The following is a 23,502-nucleotide window of genomic DNA, read 5'->3' as shown; positions in this document are numbered from 1 at the left end:
GAAGTACTTCCTCCCGTGGTGCCATGTGCCAGAGCAGAGCTGCCTAATTGTGGGAGGAGTCAAAGGGAGGGCCTACCTTGATTGGGATTGGCTAAACCCCTGATGACACTATATAGGGTTTGATTTCTGATTGGCTGGTTGGAGCAACACACTTTTTAAAATCTGAAACAAGCCAGGGAGAGAGAGGACAGACTGTCTTCACTTCTGGGGCGTCAGTCCAGGTATGGGGACGATTAGTACTGATGGAAAACCTTTGGGAAGTGGATTTTGAATCATATGACCCTTTAAAGGAAAGGAAAGAAAATGTATAAAAGGCAAACGACAAGACAGAGTTCAGAGTCTGATCCTTGTTTTATTTGTGTGAGTGTCCACATTTGAATTAATCCGACTGAAGGCACAATACTTTATCATTAAGGTAGTTAAGCTACGGTGAAGGTACACATGTACACCGCATAGTCAGGCTAAACAGGAAGCTTTAAAAAAAAAAAAAAAAAAAAAAAAAAAAAGAGGCACCTTCTGGTAAACTTGGTGAATTCTAAACAGCAGCTGTGTGACACGCAAAAAACAAAAAACAAATCTCTGGCATTGCACGTCGGTCTGTAGCGTGGCGTCAGATCCACCAGCAGCAGTTGGCACGTTGGGCGGTCGGCTCATGGAAAAATACATCACTCCTTCTTTAAGAAAAATGTAATCGAGGAGAAGCTGAACCACTCCTGGAATGAGATGGAAGGCACTAACAACGTCTTTCTCTATCAGGCAGCGTAAAACATCAGAAGCAAAGAAGGAATGATTCCACATAAACAATTAGTTTAGTCAGAAATACCCCAAACTGTAACTGTGCAACAGCGGACCGTGTCTAACATTCAATTAAAAGGGATTATACAAAGCGTAGGCACTTTTAACAGCGTCGTCGACTCACTTAAATTATTTTAAACAACCTAAATTGTAACCCTCTTCACACCACATTCATTCATGTGTAAATATGCATAAGAATTAAATAAGCGTTGGAACTAATTGAAGTGTAATATTGTTTTTTGGCAGCAGTTACAGCAGTCCCATAATGCACCGCGGTGATCCCGTTGAAGCTCCTGAACCTCCTCAGAGAAGCTTAAGAAAACTGAACATCATGTTAAAGAAGATAAACTACCTGCCACAGGCTAAAGTAGCAGGTAAGCTAAAGGCGAACCTACCAGCCTAAAGCTAAAGTAACGGGTTAGCTAAGGGCTAATCGAACTGCCACAAGCTAAAGTACCAAATCAGCGTAAGTTAACATACCTGCCACAAGGTAAAGTAGCCGATAAGGTAAAGGCTAATCTAACAGCTAAAAGCTAAGGTAGCAGGTAAGCTAAGGGCTAATCTACCTGCTACAAGCTAACAAAGATGGTTTATTTAAAGCAGTGAAATCAACCCGTTTGAAGCTAATATACTGGATAATCTAAAGTTAATTTAACAGATAAACAGGAGTTTCACCAACACTTCTACAAGTTAGCGTAACAAGTTCAATTTGAACCTATTGATCTAAATGTTGCCACCGCGCTATGAGCTAAAATAGCATTTTAACTCAAGCTTAACCAAGTTCTCCGAGCTGAAGTTTGCCTTCATCTCTACAAGCAACGGAAAAGTTCACCGCTGATATATGAGCTGAATTTGCTGGCTATAAAATGTCTTTGTTATCTGAGTTGTATAGCGACCAACATGAGAAAACGTTGTTAATCTGGTACGAAGCGATGTGAATGGTTTGTTATAGGACTGCCATAATAATCAAATCTGCCTCAATGTTTTGTCAATCTTAACGTAAGACATTTAGTTTGTCGTGTACCCATAGCCCCACAATGTTTATTATTTCACTAGGTACCGATTTTAGATAATATTTATATTAAAAAAACTGATTTAAAATGTTTTATCTCTCGTAAAATCTGTCTTTTTTTTCAAGTATCTTGTTAAAAATATATTTAAACATCACATTATGTTGATTTCTCTAATTTAGGTTTCATAGGATATCATATTCTGCTAAAATTTCTCTCAAAATTAAAAATCCCCATCATCTTCCCTGAGCTCCCTGAAGAACTTCTACTTTCTTCTGAGAAAAAAAGAGCAATTCTGCAACTCTCGTTTGATGCAGAAAACGCCTCCAGTCGTTACTGCTGAACTATAAATAAAATCAAGAATCTACCCATCTCTTTCATTCTCTCTCAAAATCACTTGGAGGTAGATGTCGGAACTCGGAAGCAGGTTTTAAGGAGATTGGGTTTGAGCTTGTTTGTACTGGCTCTTCCTAAAAGGCCCCTGCACCAAGGTCTCAGTCCGTCTTCCAGACCATGTTCAGGACCTTCACCACCTCCTCATAGATGATGAAGACGATGGCCACATCCATGCACACCCGACCCAGCCGAGGCACTGTTCCTTTGTAGAACCTGAAAGGAACAAACAGAAGAGGGCAACATGTCGTTTTATGGCCAGAAAATGCAGAAGTGAAGAAAGGAAGTGGTTCAAGAATGGTACCTTGAGGTACTCCACATAGAAAAATGATTTGTCTAGTTGACACCGACGTGAAAACATTAACTAGACTGGAAAATACCCCCAAAAATCTCCTAGATTTTAAAATTTAGAACTTTATTATTTTAAATGAGACAAACTATTAGGCAGTTTAAAGTTATGTAGTTTGTACTGTTGTATCAGTAATGTTTATATTTAATCATCTTTTTATGTTTTATATTTATATAGTATTTTATTTTTCTTGTAGTGTACGGGTCATCTCTATTTTAATGCCAATACAATGAACTGAAAATGTTTTGCTGATCTTAAAATTGACAAATCGAAAAAAAACAAGTGGTCCAAGGATGCTACCTTGTGGTACACCACAAGAAAAAAATTATCTGTCTGGTTGAGAACCAAGTGACGGACTTCCGGTTGGGCGAGCGAGGCTATGGCGGCGTAGGGAAACAGGCTCCCAACATTTGGATAGAAAACTTACCCACTACAACTCGAATATCTTTATAACTTTACGTATAGGTGGATTTAGGATGGTGGGTCTTGAGGATGCCTAAGATACAGCCGAAAAAGACAAAGCAGTCGGAGTTAGCCGAGAGAGACGAAGTTAGCCACGAGCCGCTAGCTAGTTTAATGGCGGACGACACGCGGTCGGGTGATAACGAGGAGCCGGTAGACTAAACTGGACCTGGGTCTCATATTGAAAGGACTGAGGGAGTTCAGGAGAGAAAAGAGTCAACAGCTGAGGGAGATCCGACAGGAAGGCAACCTCTCTCCTGCAATCCTGAATCTTGAAGTAAACAAAACCAACTCAAGAATCAAGGAGGCTAAAAAAAGAATGGACACGGCGGAGACCCGGATACAAGTGACGGAGGACGCGGTGACAGAGCTGCTGAAGCTGCTGAAGCTACAGATTCACCTGGACGAAAAGCTGACGGACCTGGAGAGCCGCTCCAGAAGAGAAAACGTCAGAATCCAGAGTTAAAAAGGGGGCCGAGGAGGACTCTCCGTCGATGGTGGATTACGTGGAGCGGCTGCTCCGGCAGGGACTGGGGCTGCAGGACGACTTTGAGCTACAAAGACTTTGAGTGGAGAGAGCCCACCGGGCCCTGATGCCGAAGCCACCGGCGGCAGCTCCACCCAGATCGATCGTAGCCAAATGATCCAGCTGCAGGATGAACGAGGAGCTGCAGCGGCTGGCCTGGCAGAAGCACGAAAAAAGGCTTCATTTGGACCACGACGGCGCCGGAGGTGTTAAAAAAACAACGGGAATATGCAGAAGCAAAATCGGCGCCAAAAGAAGAGAAGATCCGATTCCAGACTCCTTTCCCGGCCCGGTAATGTATGGATCGGCGGCGGAGGGGGTTCCCGGTGGAGGTTTTTAAACAGCCGGAGTCCCCGTTGGAGCAGATCCAGCGGTTCACGTGGAGCACGAGCAGGAGACCGGGGAACAGGGAGAGGACGGACACAGGTGGGAGCTACAAAGAGAAGCTGCAGATCCCAAGTGACTGACGGACCCTAAACTCCGGGGGAGAAGGGGTGAGTCTCGGTTGCGATAGGAGATGTCGGGGACCTGGTTCCCTTCAGAGGGAGGACAGACTGCAAACCAGGATTTCACATTACAAGAACGTTCTTTCTGCGATAACTGAGGCTAGAATATCGTTGTCGGGCCTTTGTTTTTCTTTTCCTCACCATGGAGCCAGATGATCAGAGCTATGCACAAACTGTTACGAGTGCCTGGGGGCCCTCACACACCGGGGGGTGTCGGAGGTTTTCCCTCAGGGCCCTCATGTCATCGGGGCTGAACTAAGGTCCAGACGAAGACCTCACTATTGGAAGTCTTTGCTTTGGATATTTTGGTTTCTCCTGTGTGGGGTTCCCCGTTGAGGCGTGTTCCGCTGGGGTGTTCTCTGTGATAAACCTGATTCGTGGTGAACCTTTTGGTTGTTCTAACATGAGGAGGGGTTCTTCTCTTCTCTTTCTTCACTTGTTTACTAGAATCTAAATGCAGGCAGTTAAAATAGCAACTTCTAATGTAAATGGTTTAAAGAATCTAAATTAAGAGAAGTAAGATCTTAAATAAAGTGAAAAGAGAGAACGTTGGGGTGGCTTTCCTGCAGGAAACATCGTTCAGATACAGAACATGCTAAATCAAAAAGATTGAGCTTTAATGATCAATTCTCATCATCGTATGCAGCAGACCATCGGAGGGGAGGAGTGGTAATATTAATCTCTCGCAAGATGAATTTTGAGCTCACATTTGAAAAGAAGGATACAGAAGGGAGATAAAAACATTTTTAAGAGGGAATTTGAACGGAACATTGATAACTCAAATTCAGATTGGAGCTTTTTGAGACAAATATTTAATTTGATAATAGCGGAATCTCAAGGTGTTTAAATATTAAAGCCTAAACTTGACTCTTCAGAAGTGCCGGTCGGTCAGCCCAGTCATTGGGTTTAATAGATGTCTGGAGAGCGGGAAACCCTTCGAAAAGACACTATACATATTCCTCTAATCCACATTCGGTAGATTCGAGGATGGATTATTTCTTGATCTTTCCAAAGCATTTCTACAGGGTTGGTGACTGCAGCATGGGGAGTATGGACCCGTCAGACCATGGCCCTCCATACTTAGAACTGTATTTAGAACAATACCAGAGAAACACTGTCTGGAGATGAAACATTCATATATGGAATCATATGAAGGACCAAATAAAGAAAGACTTTACAGAGGTTTTGGAACAAAATGATAATGGTGAGGTTTCCCTCCAATATTGCGGGACACATGTAAAGCAGTGCTAAGAGGTAAGATGATTGGATGTAGTTCTCATTTAAAGAAAGTGAGGCAAAAAGAGTTGGATCAACTACAAGCAGATTAAAGACGCGAGAACAAAGGCACAAAGACACAAATGATGAGAAGATCAGGGAGGCACTGAAGAAGAAAAAGAACGAAATAAATGAGATGTATAGAAGAGATGTGCAAAAGGAGCTAATATTTACAAAACAGAAATATTATGAAGGGGGGGGGGGCAGCCAGTACATTGTTAGCATATAGGCTGAAAAGGCAGCAAGCAGAGAATTCAATTCATAAAATTAAAAACCCAATGACTATGAGCTTTGAGATTTATTTAAAAAAATTATACTCACAATCACAGTTTGACAGAACAAAGATTGGAAAATTCTTTAAGAAGGTTCAACTCCCTAAACTGACCATTGAACAGAGTAACCGACTGGCAGAAGAAGTAACTAAAAAATAAATTACAGCAGCCATCGCTCATCTTAAATCAGGGAAGGGCCGCGGACCAGACGGGTTTCCTTCACAGTGGTACAGGGTGCTTGTACTGGTACTGGTGCTGGTACTGGTACTGGTACAGGGTGATGGGGTCTCATTGATCCCTATGTTGCAGTCAACCTTTAATTGAGTCCTTAAGGGGAACATTACACCCCCCTCCTGGAGGGAAGTGGTAATTTCATTTATTCCAAAGGAAGGGAAGGATAAATCTGAATGTGGTAGATATAGACCGATCAGTGTTTTGAATCAGGACTATAACATTTCCACACATATACGAGCCAGTAGAGGGCCTGTTACCACCGATCATCAGCTTGGATCAAACGGGACTTATACGTCAGAGACAAACCCAAGATAACGTCAGAAGGACCTTACATGTAAGAAGTCACATAGCGGACAGGAAGTTGTCAGCAGCACCAGTAGGGTTAGAAGCAGAAAATGCTTTTGATTGCGTAAATTGGTCTTTTCTGTTTAGAGTTTTGGAAGAATTTGGATTTCACAATTCTTTAATTAGGACAATACAGGCACTTGATGATAACCTGAAGGCAAGAATGAACATCAGTGGAGCAGTTTCAGACCCGTTTCCATTGGAACGTGGAACAAGGCAGGGATGCCCCATGAGCCCACTCTTATATTTATCGAGCCCCTTAGTCAGTGGATTAATCAAAATAAAGATATTAAAGGAATATGTATGAAGGAAGGAGAACAAAAGATTTCCATATTTTGCGGACGATATATTGTTACGGCTGTCCAGCCCAGAGAAGTCTCTCATACAATTATTTTCTCTTTTGGAACAATGTGGATCTTTTTCAGGTTATAGGTTGAATGTCTCATAAACACAAATTTAAATTTTTGATTACAACCCCTCAGAAATTGTGAAGATGAGTTATAACTTGAAATGGGACGCTGAATCCATGAGATATCTGGGCGTTGATTTACCTAAAGACCTGTCAACATTGTTCTCAATCAAAAAAGAAGGGGGGGGGGGTCGCACTCCCATGTCTGAAAGATTACTATGAGTCTGCACAATTGAGACTATTAATATGTTGGTGTAATCCAGAGGACAGGGCAGGATGGAAGGAGATTGAGGAGGACATGACGGGGGCGTTCCCAATTCAAGCAGCTATAGGAGATAAAGGGCGAAGGAATAAGTTAAAGGAAATTTGCCACTGAGGCTGTGGAAGAAGGTAATAGCTGAAAACTAGGGATGTCCCGATCCGATCGGTAGATATCGGATCGGGGCCGATATTGGTGATTTGTGAGTGATCGGGAATCGGCAAATCCAGCCGATCACCCCGCCGATCTAAAAAAAACAAAAAAAACGCGGTCCGCTACGTCACCTAATAACCACAACAATCAGGGACTAGAAGCTCCGGTCGAGCTGCAGAAGCTAGAAGCAGGCGGAGCGGGGCCATAGACCTATAAAACTAGAGTTATATATAGTGGTTTATGTGTTTATGTGCAGAAGTCTACTCCTAAATTTCTATGTGGTCTGTCTTCTTCTGCGTTTTTGTTGTGTTTGGTGAGTCACAGCGCCCCTAAAGGCCTGGCATGTGTACTACATGTCCTGAAGCCTCGTGTTGAGCCGTGTTCATAGTGAGGTGTGGACGGAGGTTTTATGGAAGGCCAGGGAGAAAAAAGATTGTTTTTTTGTCGTGTGGATGTTCCTCAGTTTACAACAACAACTAAAGAAAAAGTCGCACTGAAGCAGCAAACTCTCCATTTTAAAATAAAGGATTTTAAAATAAAGGATCAGTCCCCACAGGGGAGCGATATGGTGAAACAAGAACCCAAAAGGTAGTTTGAAGGGAGACTGGGATATTCTGAATAAGTTTTTGAGAGTACTATGTTCAGAGTACTTTTGTGAAACAGGTTTTACCACTTTGAAGTGGAATGAAGTGTTTATACTTCACATTGAAATGTAAATGTTTTGTGACATTCAGGTCAAACCTCTCATACTGCTTTAAGGTAAACTGGAATTTAATACACAAAGAAGTTACATTGGAGCCTAAGAGTATTTATGTTTCAGTCATTCTGAGAAGAATTTTGATTCAATAAGTGAGTTTTACAATAATTTCTAGGTAAACGAAGCTTCTGCCAATAGTGCTTTTAGCTTCAGACATCTTAGTTGCTCCAGAAATACACTGTTGAGTATCATTGCAATGGCAATGTGAGTATCGGATCGGGAAAGTATCGGTCAATACTCAATTCTGAAAAATCGGATCGGTATCGGGGGCCAAAAAGTGTGATCGGGACGTCCCTACTCAAAACCATTTGAGAGAGGCGACAAAAGTTTTGAGATGGTGTCATGTGACCCAGAGCTTGTGCCTGAACATTGGGACGGGAGGTTCAGAAGATGGCCAACGAATGGCTTAACTGCATCCTGCACTTTTATGAAAAAGGGGGAAGTGAACAATTTTCAAGACTTAAAGAGACAATACAATTTGAATAATGATGATTTCTTCAGATTTCTACAGGCTGGTCATTATATTGAGCAAATTAAAAAGAAAGTTACCCAACACCAATGGGAATATGTTTTATTAAAGTGTTTTTAGAGGCTTATACTTCGGGCCCAAACCAAAAAAACCATCTCAAAACTTTATCGGGGTTCTACAACAAAACAAATGCAGCTCATTGCAGAGCCAAGAGGCAAATCATTTCCACATGTTCTGGTCCTGGACAGTATCGGGCCTTCTGGATGGAGGTTTCTAAAATGATTCAGAGCATCTTTATGACAGTTTGCTTCTCTGTGTCTCGGGGCCCTGCCACCTGATAACTTCTCCTTGAAGGATAAATATGTTTCAGATACTTAGTGCAGCCAGCAGGAAGGCCATTACAAGAACGTGGTTGAAACTAGAAAACCCAACAGTGGGCGAGTGGATTGATGTTATATGTGACGTTTTTAAGATGGAAAGAATCACATTTGCCTTAAGACTGCAACAAAATGTGTTTTTAAAAAGATGGATCAAGTATATTAAACCAGTGAGGCCATCTTTTGTATAATGTTAAAGAGTATGGCTCCTTTTTCATGTTCTGCTCAGGTTCACTTCTGATCAAAGGTTTTCCTTTTATCTTTTAATACCCGTATGCACCCATGTTTCCCTGTTCTAGGGAGTGTAGTTATTTAGTGGTGAGATTTTAGTCAGAGTGTATTATAAGATGGTGGAAGGACCAATCATTCATGTACTATTTATACAGGTTTGGATGTTCTGTGGAGATTTAACTGTGATGTACAGATGAATGCTAAGAGCAAAATGTTATGTGGAGAATTTTGTGAACCATGAAAATACCAATAAAAAAAGAATGGACGAGAATTAAATGAAATCATTTGTAACTAACTAAAGTGAAAAATATTTTTAAATATCCACTAGATCATTAAATTTAGAACTCTATTTTTATTAATACTAGTCAGTTGAAAGTTATGTAGTTTGTATTCTCATAATAGTAATTGTTATATTCTATGTAGCAAACCAGTATTCTTTTTTCTCGTACTGTCCTTGTCATTTCTATTTTAATACCAACACAATGTCTGAAAAAATGTTGCTAAACTATCAACAAATCTAAAGAAAAGAAGTGGTCCGAAGACGGTACTTTGAGGTACTCCACAATGTTCATACATGTGAAAAAAAATTTCAACTGTCTTGAATTAAAAATACAAAAACATATACAACAGCAGACTTTGACAAAACAATGTTATGGGGAGTAATTTGAATTTAGACGATATTAACGGTGTTATTTCATTATCTTCTCACCTTGTACAAAGTAAACCAGTTAATTGTGGTTGTTTTTTTAAATGTTTGTGTGTTTTGTTTTTAGGAGAAGTGCATTGCCCAAAATAAAAGTGAATACATTTTTTTTCTTTAAGATAGAAAATACCAGTGGTCTTAGGATGATACCTTGAGGTACACCAAAGAATATCGATGACATCTGAACAAATGTTACACAAACTGGAAAAACAACAGAAATTCTGTTACACCTGAAACAAACATAGCAAATTAAATGTGTGAAATACTGGATTTTGTAAGAAAACCCAATAAATGCCGAAGTTAAGTCCTTTTTTTTGTCTTTGGTTAATGTGATAGTTTTGTGACACAGCGACTGCTGCAAACACTGCTTAAGCACGGCTAAAGTGTTTTTTCTCCATCACTTACGCCATTGGTCCCTCGTGCTTCATGATCTTGACGGCACAGTCCAGGGTGCTCTTGTACTTGTGAGCTTCAAGACCCTGTTGATCAACAGAACAGTGGATGTTTGTTGTTAGAAACACGGCCAAAGAGGTAAACATGAATGTACAGAAAATGGTTCTATGTTTAATGATTGAATTAAAATAAATAAATAAATAAAAAATACAGAGAAACACCTCTGGCCATCAAGAGCTTTGAGGTTATAAATGATGATAAAAGAAAGGAGTGTAGGATGAAAGTGAAGGACGGACCTGCATCCTGGTCTTGATCACATCCAGAGGAGTGTTTCCAAACACGCTGGTGGCTCCAGCCACGGCGCCAAACGCTCCCGTTATCAGTGGGTTGATGGACTTATCAGGGTTGTCACCTGGTTTTGGAGAAAAAGACACATTTTAAGCTTGTTTTGTATTTTGTCCATGGTGAGTGATGACAGAGACGTGAGCTACCTTTGTACCAGTTCCTCAGAGACGTCATGACGTAGAAGCGAATGGCCTGGTTGGAGCCTTGTTTCAGCACGGTGGCGGTCAGGCCCTGGTACGTCCCCTTCAGACCTGAGGATCCGGGGTAATGAGCTTCAGAAAAATGCTTGTACATTCATATTATTTCTTGATTTGTGTTTAACCAGGTGAGTCATTAAAAAACTAGAGCTACACTCGGTAGAGCACAGACCTTCACCAATTTCCCACTCGTTTGCTGAAACGAGTTAGCATCGCTAGCATGATAGCCGTTAGCTCATATCGATGCTAACTAGCCTGTCAGGTAGCTACATCACTCTGTGAGACACTGAGCAGGGAGCGTCTCCATGGCAACAAACCAGGATCTCCTTTGATCTCTTCCCTGAGGTGCCTCTCATCCACTTTGTATGGATCTTTTTTTCAGTTTTTTAGGATTTGTTCAGAAATAGTTAGTCGTTAATGTCCCAGACTCTAAAACGATTGGTCCTTGATGATGACAAATCATCCCTGAAATCAGGTGAGTAGTTTTTGTGAAAAGTTGGTAGAATACAAACATACAAACCAATAAATAAATACACGCAGAGGAAAACATGACTTTGATGAAACATGAAAGTTGGGCAACCAACTTTCATTGGCCGGGCAGAGCAGAATTACTATTGCAACAACACATCAGTAAGGTAAAACTAACCGGTCTTTGTCGTCATTGTGAATAAGAATATTCACAATGACGACCGCGAAAAAGGTCCTTTGAAGAAAAGGGGGAGGGGCTAAAACTAGATACAAAGTCAACTCAACTTCATTTGTATGGCAAATTTAAAAACAACCAGGGTTGACCAAAGTGTTTTGTAGTTAAATGAAACACACGACATAATCTGTGAGGAAATATCCAGAGTAAGATATAGGATTAAAAGCTTGAGAGTTCATATACGTTTTCAGAAGGCATTTGAAGGCCACAATACAACGAGCGGCTCTAATTTGAACAAGTAAGCACTTCCACACACTATAACTTGCTTGTTTATTTTCTTTTTTGGTGACTTCCTATCTTCAGTTTGTCTATACACATGAAAATGTAATTTTTTTTCTATATATTTCTTTAAAAATAATGAATAAAAGAAAACAAAAAGCTCCGCAGGGTCAGGAAGCGGTTACATGTCAATGGTTCATGGCCATCAAGTTTGACTTTTAGATGAAATTATCAAGTTTTTGGGCAGTTAATTCAGCTTGTGGCTGCAGTGGAGCTGCTGTAGTGGCAGCAATTCTCATTTGTAACATTAATGAAGAACAATGTGCAATTTACAGTCTAAATTCCTGACTCAGTGGAGCATTCTGTCCAGCAGGAGGCAGAATCATCCAGGTGAAATGCCGTCGTACCGTCAGTCCTCACGATCTCCCTCACCCCATGGAAGAAGCCCTTGTACTTTGGGTTGGCTGACGATTGATCATGGATGAACTTCACCTACAAAGACGATAAAACAGACGGAATTTAGCAAAAAGAGCAGGTTACATGAATCTAATTAAAAAATAAGCCCTTTATCTTTTTATATAAGAAAAAATGTACAATAAACATTATTTTAATCATAACTGTTTAATCTGATTGTTTAAGGTCCATGTAACCATGGTAACTGAGCTCTAGTCTACTGAGGATAGAATACAATGCTGACACCTAGTGGTCAAAGAGAGAAAACACATGTCTTTTCTCAACATCTGATAGAATAGAATAGAATAGAATCTGTTGCTTTTGTTTCTCCCTCTGACCTTGACGGTCTCCATTGGGCAGACGACCACGATGGCCTCGGCCACGCCGGCTCCCAGACCGCAGAGAAAACCTCGCTTACTGTCCAGCTTCCCGCTTTCATCACGCATCTTATTACTGAGGAACTCAAACACGCCGAACCTGAGGAGGAGGAAAGACCATTGTGTTAGTCTGTGTGTAGTTTGTGTTAGTCCATGTGTAGATTGTATTAGTCTGTGTGTAGATTGTATGTAGTTTGTGTGTAGATTGTGTTAGTCTGTGTGTAGTTTGTGTTAGTCTGTGTGTAGTTTGTGTTAGTCTGTGTGTAGTTTGTGTTAGTCTGTGTGTAGATTGTATGTAGTTTGTGTTATACTGTGTGTGGTTTGTAGGTAGTTAGTGTTAGTCTGTGTGTGGTCTGTGTTTGCCCGTGTGTAGTTTGTGTTAGTCTGTTAGTCTGTGTGTAGTTTGTGTTCATCTGTGTGTAGTTTGTTAGTCTGTGTGCAGTTTGTTAGTCTGTGTGTAATTTGTGTTAGTCTGTGTGTAGTTTGTGTGTAGTTAGTGTTAGTCTGTGTGTAGTTTGTGTAAAGTTTGTGTTAGTCTGTGTGTAGTTAGTGTTAGTCTGTGTGTAGTCTGTGTGCAGTTTGTGTGTAGTTAGTGTTAGTCTGTGTGTAGTTTGTGTTAGTCTGTGTGTAATTTGTGTTAGTCTGTGTGTAGTTTGTGTTCATCTGTGTGTAGTTTGTTAGTCTGTGTGCAGTTTGTGTTAGTCTGTGTGTAATTTGATTTCGTCTGTGTAGTTTGTGTAAAGTTTGTGTTAGTCTGTGTGTAGATCGTGTTAGTCGGTGTGTAGTTCGTGTGAAGTCTGTGTGTAGTTTGTGTTTGTCTATGTGCCTTTAGTGCTAGTCTGTGTGTAGTCGGTGTGTAGTTTGTGTTTGTTGGTCTGTGTGTAGTTTGTGTAAAGTTTGTGTTAGTCTGTGTGTAGTTTGTGTAAAGTTTGTGTTAGTCTGTGTGTAGATTGTGTTAGTCTGTGTGTAGTTTGTGTGAAGTCTATGTGCCTTTAGTGCTAGTCTGTGTGTAGTCGGTGTGTAGTTTGTGTTTGTTGGTCTGTGTATAGTTTGTGTGCAGTTTGTGTTAGTCTGTGTGTAGTTTGTGTAAAGTTTGTGTTAGTCTGTGTGTAGATTGTGTTAGTCTGTGTGTAGTTTGTGTGAAGTCTATGTGCCTTTAGTGCTAGTCTGTGTATAGTTTGTGTGCAGTTTGTGTTAGTCTGTGTGTAGTTGTGTGTAGTTAGTGTTAGTCTGTGAGTAGTTTGTATGTAGTTAGTGCTACTCTGTCTGTAGTTCGTGTGTAGTTTATGTTACCTGACGGCTGCTTTGGGGATGGAGCCGTACAGCAGTGAGCTCAGACCTCGGTAGAGACCTCTGACCCCGTGACCGTTCACCGTCTGCTTCACACAGTCCACTGCGGGGGGTGGAGGGTGGGGGGGGGGGGGGGGGGGGTACTTGATTACTTGACAACTCCTCTTTGCAGTTAAACTTTCTGAGCTTCTCAAACCAAACCAGCCCTGAGGTTGGAGAAGTGGGCGGAGCCTCACCGATGCCTCGGTACTTGGGGGGGTTGGCCTTCTCGTCCAGCTGCAGCTGCGTCTTCACGTACTCGGTGGGGAAGGTGATGCAGATCTCGATGCCTCCGGCGATCCCACCTGAAACAACATCAGACGCTTTTCTTCTGTCCGCCGAGGACAAGTGAAGGATTCCCGGCAGAAAAAGGGACAGTTTGTCTTCACGATGTTCCGGCGAGCAGCAGAATCAATTCGTCTTCAACAACATGCAGCAACACTGCAAACCTCCGCAAAAACTCCCAAACACACAGAGTACAGAGTACAGAGTACACGGCTCCGAAATGATCAAAAGTCTCTTATGTGTCAAAGCACATATAACATCTTTATAACAGTGAAACATGAACCTTTCAGTACAAGACTCAGAATACTGTTTGCTCAATACAAAGTTTTACACTTCATGTCAATCCAGGATGAGACTGAGCAGAAAACAAAAGCTGCCTCAATACAACAGAACAGAGCAGTATAAATCTGTCCTCATACTATTTTAACTTCTTTCCTATTAATGATGTGTTCTTTCTGTCTGGAGCTTTGCTATAAGAATTACCCTCTGGGATTATTAAAAGTATTTATATTCTATTTTATTCTAAAATTGACAGGAAACATATGAAAAGGAGCAGATTACCGTAATTTCAGGACTATAATCTGCTAGTTTTTTGCAGAAAATGTATGGATTTTTAGGGTTTTTTAGCTCTGGGTGAAATGTGTATTTCTCCCAGTATACCCATACTTTCTGTCAGGTCTGATGTGCCTGCAAACAATAGCAACTTTTTAAGTGTGTTTCGGCCCTAAAAAACGTTTATGTTTATAAATTCCTGAGGAGATCCAACAGTGTCCTGTGTACAGTTGGTGCTCAGACACTAATCTAAAGGAAACTAAAGGAGCAGAGTAGAACAGAAAAAAACAAACATCAAAATGCAGAAAACAACATGCAATCTCCTCCAGAGAACCTCAGCACACGCTCAGCCAGTAAACATTGTTAATCTGAAGTATGTCCAGTGTGTGGTCGTCTGATCTGGTATGGACTAGAAACAAGAACTCTGCTCCACCTTAAAACCCTCAGACTCTGCTCCACCTTAAAAAACCTCTGTGGCTTCAAGTCTGCTGTTCAGCAGCCTCAGGAGGCAGTCTGTGACTGGCTGAGACCTCCACCTCCTGCTCCTCCTCCTTCACTACCTCCTCCTCCTCCTCTATTTTCTCCTCCTCTACCTCCTCCTCCTTCTCTACCTCCTCCTCCTCCTCCTCTATTTTCTCCTCCTCTACCTCCTCTTTCATTTCCTCCTCCACCTCTACCTCCTCTACTTCCTCCTCTATTTCCTCTTCCTTCACTACCTCCTCCTCCTCCTCCTCAATTTCCTCCTCCTTCACTACCTCCTCCTCCTTCTCTACCTCCTCCACCTCCTCCTCCTCCTCTATTTGCTCCTCCTCATCTACCTCCTCCTCCATTTCCTCCTCCTTATCTACCTCCTCCTCCTCTCTCATCCTCCTTCACTACCTCCTCCTCCTCCTTTACCTCCTCCTCCTCTATTTTCTCCTCTTCCTCCTCCTCTACTTCCTCCTCCTCTACCTCCTCCTGCTCCTCCTCCTACTCTATTTTCTCCTCTTCCTCCTCCTCCTCCTCCTCTATTGTCTTCTCCTCCTCTACCTCCTCCTCCTCCTCCTGCTCCTCCTCCTCCTCCAGGTTTGCAGGACCATTAGTGTTCAGGTAAAAAGACAAACACGCCTGATCACAGGTTGCTGGTTAGAAAACACCCAGGCAGCGTCTTACTCTCCATTCACAGTCTGTCAGTCAGAGCTGTACCTACAAATCATCATCATCATCATCATCATCATCATGGTGCTCTTCCTCCGGCTGGTTCCTGCAGTCCCTCTGAGTCGTGGCTGGAAACACACAGGACCAGTTTTCCCACTCCAACATGTCGCCCATGTTTCCACAGACACTTCCTGGATGTTCAACACCACAGCCGAAACTTTACTTTGAAGGTTCACTTCCTGGTTAATGAAGGAATAATTACGACGACGCTACAAAGTTCACTGAGCTGATTTTGAATGACGCTCAGGAGGGAGCAGCTCAGATAGGGCAGGCCCGGTTTGTACCACAAGGTTTTCAAGTGAAAACTGAAAATGTCTGTAGTGTTTGGGAGTCAGTTTCCATGACAACGGTGGTGGGACCCACTGAAAATCCGACGTTTGAAAAACAGCGCTTTTGAAATCGCTCCGACTCAGCGGCTGTGAAATCGAGGGAAAGTTTTGTGAAGCGCTGCTGCGGGTCATGCGCACCGCGGCCGTCCTAAATCCTTGTTCTGCACATGCTCAGTAGATGGACGTAGTGGATTGCTCATTGCTGCGTGTGTGTGGGGTTTCATTACGAAAACAACAAACAGCGCCAAATAGTGGCTCGACATGCCGACTACATCGTTTTCAGCTTTTCTGTTGTTTTCATGTGAACCGACATCGTTTTCAAAACGTTGTAGCGTCAACGCCAAACAAAAATGCAAAACTATGCGATTTCACTGGAAACGTTGCCATGGAAACGGGGTGACGAAAGGTCAACGCTCAATGCCAACACCCCTGAAGCATTAAAACGGTGACTTCCTGCGCAGCTGCCTCAGTGTCGACCCTGAGTGTTGGACCCGGGTTTGAATCCCGGCGGCAGGATGAAGGCCTTGCAGGTCCTGAGCTGCACATGTGGCAGTTATGTCGTAACACCGGCGTGCCCTCGGGCTGACAGGGGCAAAGGGCTTTGTAGTGGCGGCTCGTGACCCCGGGGCCTCTGAACGTGACCGGGGGGGGGGGGGGGGGGGGGGGGGGGGGGGGGTATTTGTTAACGTGGTGCAACAACTGAAACAGAGAACGGAGGCCGGGCCAAATCGACTGACGATCAGCTCAACCAATCACAGCGCTGCACACAGGTGGAGAGGTTTTACAGTGAGTAGGTTCGATCACCGTTTGGTCCTGAACAGTCACTGATTTACAACAGCAGACTCATGCAGTCGTTTCTTTTAAAGGAATGAATTTCATGTAAATACATTTCATTACATTTTGTTTAATTAAGACAAAAACAGTTTGGGAGTTCTGAATGTTTTCCACAAAGTTACAATCATTTATTCATTTCTATTGTTGATTTATTGTAATCTCATTAGTTTTGTATTCAACCAACACAAAATAATCAACACATTAAATGAATAGTTTATAAACTAATTACTTTATTTATTGAACAGCTACTCAAAAAGTGGAAAACTTTCTTCTGTTATGTCTGATCGCTGTTCCCTACCTGCTACTAAACACGGAGTTATGTTTCACTCCCAATAATTCAATTTCATTTACTTCATTTCAATTCCATTTCATTTATACTAATCAAGAAAAATTTGTTCAGAAAAAGTCTGAGAATTTCCACACATTTACAATTATTCATTCATTTATATTGGCAAATTTATCCTAATTTTATTTCATTCAAACTTGCCAAAGTTTTATTTGATTTATGTTAGTTAAGAACAGAATCTGAACATTTCCAGACAATTAGAGTTATTCATTTTTATTCTTTAATTAAATATATACAAGTGTCACGATACCAACATTTTGGTATCGATACCGATACCACCATGTATTTCGATACTTTTCCAAATAAAAAGAGAACACAGTTGCGGCCTTGTGGATGTAGCCACAGCCATTGTTTCCCTTCCCTTTCTCTCTCTCTCTCTCTATCTTTTATTCCTCTCTTTCAGACTCTTGCTCTTTGCTGCTCTGTTAGTGATGCACTCAATTTTTTTTTACGAGTTTCCACGGGTCGTTTGAGTCAGTTACGCATTCGCACTCTCACACTCTCACATGGACGCAAACGCCATGTCATTTATGCATGCACATCCGGTATTCTTTTCAAAGTACAACCTTGGTTGGGAGAAGATTGTTTTGAAAATACGTTGTTTAACCGTGACGCTACGCAGCGACGTAAAAAGATATAAGGTACCGTACCGGCTGGGCCCAGTATAGTTTAAAAGTTTTAAAGGCGTCAGTACCGCAATATCAATACAGTACCGGGATACCGAACAACCCTAATATATATCAAATTTTTTCATATTTATCTTTCAATATTATATATCCAACAGCACCTAGTCATTTAATGTGATTTAAGTTCATTTAGTTTGATTTAATTTTTAGTAATTTGTTCCATGTAAGCGTTTAACAAATTACTTTATTATACTTTCATAGTAATTACACATTTAAATCCAACAATAGTGCTACATTTTAGATTTAAGATTTAATCAGTTTTTCAATGAATCAGCTTTGCATACTGTAGATTCAATTAGTATAATTACATTAAATTGGATACTTATTCAATGTTCTTTTTGTCTTTGAGGTTATTAGGTTCAGTCAGGTTGAATAGTGATGAAAGACTGAGGTTTCAGCGTCGCTCAGCGGTGTGCAGTCCCACCCCAGGCCTCCGGGGGCCCCGGGGGCCTCCCGGGTCAGAAACCCCGCCGACCTGAGCTGTTAGTAGGGGAAGCGAGGCTGTTTGTGTGGACTTGAAGAGGAGGAGGATGTTGTAACGTCGTCAGTAATGATTGGCTCGCAGTGAACTTCAGTCACTCATTGAATCCAGAAAGCAAAAGTTGACAGGAGAGTCCAGAGTAATGATTTATCAAGATGTGACGAACATTTACATTGTACTGAGGTATCAGTACAGTAAGTATTTGAAATTGTTTACTTAAATAATATTAAGTAGATTACATGGTGTTAATTGTCTTTAAATATAAGTAAAAATATCTCAAAATACTATTCAGGCACAGTAATCAAGCAGTAATACCCCAATATATGACTTAAGTATGAATACAATTACATACTTGTTAAAAAAAAACTGAAATTACAACTTAATCAAAGTAATGTGTTTACAATTAGTGACTTTCAAACCAAGTCTACTGTGTGTTTTTTTAAATACTTTTTACTGTTCATGTGTGCACCTGTAGTATGTATTTTGAATGACAATAAAAAATCTGTCTAGTTATCTATCATTCATTTATTAATGGTATTGAAGATTTCATGGTTTAAAGAGTACTTGGGTAGGAATAAAGTTACTTTAGAAAGTAATGATAAAAATTCGACTAAATTACAGTAATGTATTTACATTTTATGGGTGATCATTTATAAATAAAACTGGGTCCCATTAGGCACCACAGAAATTATTAAAAAACATTTATAACAGTAACCAAAAACACTCCTTATTCACAGTAATGTGTATTTGTAATGAGTTACTTGCAGGAAAGTTACACAAATATCTCTGTAGTAGAAATTGTATTTTTCGAATGTGAAATATATTTACATTTTTTTCTATTTATGTGGAAAGGTACAGAAAGAAAAAGCAAGGACATTAGAGACACAGAACATTTGTCACTTCCCTGGTGTAAAAACTTTGTCCCGTTTGAAAAATACCTCTCTGAAAAATATGCATCTTTGGAATCAAGGTGTATTAGAGGATAAGTATCTTCACTTAATCACATTCATTCATGCCACAAGTAACAGAACGGGAAGGTGAACAAATATCAGAAAAGTTTCAAATGTCAAAAAGGATCAACAAGTATTATGGGGAGAAAACAAAGTTGAGAAGAAAGAGGGAGTGGAAAAAGTACAAATTAAATATGAAATCGTGTTTTTCTGTGCCCCCCGATAAACCGGGGGCCCCAGCAGCGCCCCGGGCCCTGTGCGGGCTGGACGCGGCCCTGCCGTGCGCACAGCGGCAGGCGGAAAGTTGTAAACAAGGAGAAGAAAGTTGTGTAAAGTTGCTCCTACCGGCCAGGATGGCCTTGCCGGGGTGGGTGAGCTGCGCTTTGCCCGCCGGGGCTGCGGCGGCCAGACACCGCGGGGGGTGGAACGGGCTCACGAAGCTTCTGTGGCCGGACATGGCAGCAGGTCCCCCGGCCTCACTTCAGCGGCGGCGCGGCGGCTCGGTGTGCGGCTGGCGGGGCTGGTGGGGCTGGTGGAGCCGCTGGCGGGGCTGGAGGAGCGGGGAGCGGCGGCTTGGTGCGGCGGCGGGAGCGGTGCAGAGCTGCGGATATCCAGGGACCAGCCGCCCGCTGCTGTTGACCATTGGACTCTCCGACCAACCCGATAATGTGTGTGTACTTTTGATAGTGCAGCACATGTACACACACACTCACACACTTACACACACACACTCTGAGTGCTGATAGTGTTCGTTCAGGGCGGGGCAGGACACCCCCCCTCCACACACACACACACACACACACACACACACAGAGGAACGCCATGTTTCTCGCTGTACGTTTTTAAGGTGGACCAGAGAGTTGCAACATGCTGTAAATACCGCGTGCTGCCTGTAGAGGGCGCTGGGAACACACACACAACATACCAATATGTTGGGACCAACATACAATACCCTTGTTAGTGCTACATATATTATTTGCAGTTATCACACTGATCCAAATACTTTCCAACTGTTATTAGATTAAACCAGCCTGAGCAGCTCTATCTAGACAGTAACATGATTTCTTAGATTAAACCAGCCTGAGCAGCTCTATCTTGACAGTAAGATGATTTTCAAGATTAAACCAGCCTGAGCAGCTCCATCTAGACAGTAACATGATTTTCGAGATTAAACCAGCCTGAGCAGCTCTATCTTGACAGTAAGATGATTTTCAAGATTAAACCAGCCTGAGCAGCTCTATCTAGACGGGAACATGATTTTCAAGATTAACCAGCCTGAGCAGCTCTATCTAGACAGGCACATGATTTTCTAGATTAAACCAACCTGAGCAGCTCTATCTAGACAGTAACATGATTTTCTAGATTAAACCAACCTGAGCTGCTCTATCTAGACAGTAACGTGAAGCAGGAACATGAATTAACAGAGAGGCAACAACAAAAGAGGAACATGATTTTGAGCAAATGATGACAGAGAACAAGCAACTTCAGAAGCACCTTTCGTGAGGAGTGGAAGTGTGTGTGTGCGTGTGTGCGTGTGTGTGTGTGTGCGTGTGTGTGTGTGTGTGTGTGTGTGTGTGTGTGTGTGTGTGTGTGTGTGTGTGTGTGTGGTTTGTCAACTGGGTGTGGTTGGAACTGCTGTGGGGGGGCCTGTAGCGACACCCCGGGGCCCGAGGCCATGGGGCCCGGACATCGCCACCCCGGCAGACGGCAGCCCCCCAGACCCGGGGAGGCCCCAGCGAACCACACCAGAGAGCCACACCCCCGCCCAGAAAGCACCAGATGGAGAATGCAGAGAGGCCTCCCCAGCCTCCCCAGCCCCCCCACGAGCACCATGCCTGAGCGAGCGCACCCCCCGCATTCCAGCCGTACTCACCCCGGACCGGTGTGAGACCTCAGCGGGAGGTGCTGGGCGGAGCCCCATCTCCCGCCCCCTCCACCCTGTGGAGTGTTGGATGCATGCAGGGGTGTGTCTTTGTGTTTTGAAGAGGTGGATGCAATGTGTGTGTCTAGGGTGCGGTTTAGAATTGGGGGGTAGCGGGGCCCGGGCGTTCTACCGCTGCCAGGCGGCAGAACCCCGAAAGCGGCTTACCTCCTCAAGACCCTGCGTGACTCGGTGTGGTTAAAATTGTGGGTGGTGCAAAGTCGGGGGAGGACCCAGACCGCAGTTAAGTAGCCTGGACCCCCCACCCTAGGCACTGCCCCCACTGTTCCCTATTGTGGAGTAAAGTAAGGTGAGGTAAGGTGAGGTAAGGAAGGCAGGGAGGTCCCTCCAATGCTAGGACCTTGGCCCAGCTGGACCCCCCACGCTGCCTCACTCCACCCCCAAGCAGCCGGCTCAGGACCCGGGGAACTAACACCCCCCCCCCCCGACAAGGCGCCGTAAGAGGACCTGGGCAGGGAGCCCCCGCCCCACCCAACGGCCGGACAGCAGAGTCTAAGACCCGCCAGGACCAGTGGTTAGGGAACCCCCCCTCACACACACATTCCCACACAAAACAACAAGCACATACTTATAGATACAGACACACACACACACACACACACACACACACACACACACACACACACACCTCCCATATTTCTTGAATGAGTTTTGAGTGATCGCCCCACTCCGAGGGGAACCCCCCCCCAGAAAGTTGTTGTATAGTTCACACACTGTATACAAGAGTTGGTTTAATTGGATTTTGGGGATTTTTTGTCTAAAAGCAATTAAAATCAAACATTTCTCAAAATATTACAATATTCCCTAAAAGTCAATGTTTTTTTCTATTTTAACAAAAGTTCATAATTCTCACTTTTTAAAAAAACTAAATGCTTGAAACCTTTCAGTTGATAACTGAAAATTAAGGTATTAATTATATTAAGATCTTTTGTTCGATGTGCTTCTCTGCTTTGCTGTTATTGTAACTGAAATATCCACTAGGGGGCAGCGCAGGTCATTCTTTATGTTTAAATCCATTGAATGATTAGAAGTTGATCAATTCGTCTGACACTTTGACTCTCTTGTGTTTCCGAACCTTTGATTTCTGAACGACGTTTGTCCCGACGTTCACAAACCTCTGACCTCGGAGTTTATTTTGAAAACACTTGTGACATTTGCAACTTGAAAGACGACGACGTTACAGAAGAATTGACTGAACATCTTGTTTTTCTTCGGTTCTTGTCAGAGCTTTTTTGTGTGTGTGTGTGTGTGTGTGTGTGTGTGTGTGTGTGTGTGTGTGTGTGTGTGTGTGTGTGTGTGTGTGTGTGTGTGTGTGTTTTTTGTGTGTGTGTGTGTGTGTGTGTGTGTGTGTGTGTGTGTGTGTGTGTGTGCGTGTGTTCTTATAGAAAAAATCCATTTCTGTTGAAGAACTCAACTCATACAGACTTTATCACACGGATTTTAGATTTTCATGCTTGTATGTTTATCTTTATTGCACTTAAAGTTAAGTTAAGTTAAGTTAAGTTAAGTTAAGTTAAAAACTGAGAAGACAAAGCTAGGATCCACAGTAGATTTGTAGATTGTCAGTTGTCGCTGAGGTATTAAAGAAACGTTCCTGCTGTTCTTTAATTCTTATTGAAGCTTCAAGTTTAGTTCTGGTTTCGTTACGTCATTTTGATGTGATTAGTTCTAGACTGAGAAACTTCTCGGTTCTTCGTTCCAGAACCCAAACAGACAAACACTTCATGTTTTGTTCAAACTGAACTTATTTTAACTGGATGAGAAGTTTAGTTTTCTTCTTGTAAATGTGAATCATTATTACAGAGTGATTATGGTAAATAACAGAGTGTCTGCAGAACCAGACTCAGAGGAGGAGAAACTTGCAGAACCAGTCTCCGAGGAGAAACCTGCAGAACCAGACTCAGAGGAGAAACCTGCAGAACCAGACTCGGAGGAGGAAGAACCTGCAGAACCAGACTCAGAGGAGGAGAAACCTGCAGAACCAGTCTCCGAGAAGAAACCTGCAGAACCAGACTCGGAGGAGGAAGAACCTGCAGAACCAGACTCAGAGGAGGAGAAACCTGCAGAACCAGTCTCCGAGAAGAAACCTGCAGAACCAGACTCAGAGGAGAAACCTGCAGAACCAGACTCAGAGAAGAAAGAACCTGCAGAACCAGACTCCGAGGAGAAACTTGCAGAACCAGACTCAGAGGAGGAAGAACCTGCAGAACCAGACTCAGAAGAGGAGGAACCTGCAGAACCAGTCTCAGTATTTCATGACAAACCATCACGTGTCCGGAGGAAGAAGAAGAAGAAGAAACAGTCACTGATCCCTTCAGTTCCGACTGAAACATTAACAGTTTACTCTCAGCAGCTTGTT

General features: G+C 42.6%; 1 protein-coding gene across 2 annotated transcripts; it reads right to left on the bottom strand.

Moving 5' to 3' along the window:
* Window positions 1–334: 334 nt before the first annotated feature.
* slc25a1b (slc25a1 solute carrier family 25 member 1b) lies at window positions 335–19,954 on the bottom strand. 2 transcript variants are annotated; one of them, XR_013935841.1, is made up of 10 exons: window positions 19,547–19,954; window positions 13,739–13,846; window positions 13,506–13,605; window positions 12,174–12,312; window positions 11,790–11,874; window positions 10,410–10,514; window positions 10,215–10,330; window positions 9,931–10,004; window positions 2,143–2,414; window positions 335–388 (listed from the first exon to the last, which is right to left on the bottom strand). XR_013935841.1 is itself a non-coding variant. In XM_080476494.1 (9 exons), exons 1-9 carry the CDS (start codon window positions 19,656–19,658, stop codon window positions 2,300–2,302), a joined length of 954 nt encoding a protein of 317 aa, XP_080332620.1. In that variant the 5' UTR covers window positions 19,659–19,939; the 3' UTR covers window positions 1,930–2,299. The 2 variants fall into 2 exon arrangements, 1 of the variants encoding a protein (XP_080332620.1); XM_080476494.1 differs by lacking the exon at window positions 335–388 and having other exon boundaries at window positions 1,930–2,414; window positions 19,547–19,939.
* Window positions 19,955–23,502: the final 3,548 nt, after the last annotated feature.

The sequence above is a fragment of the Lipophrys pholis genome (assembly GCF_963383615.2).
Source record: "Lipophrys pholis genome assembly, chromosome: 12".
NCBI lineage: Eukaryota > Metazoa > Chordata > Actinopteri > Blenniiformes > Blenniidae > Lipophrys > Lipophrys pholis.
This window is presented reverse-complemented; position numbering and strand designations above follow the sequence as displayed.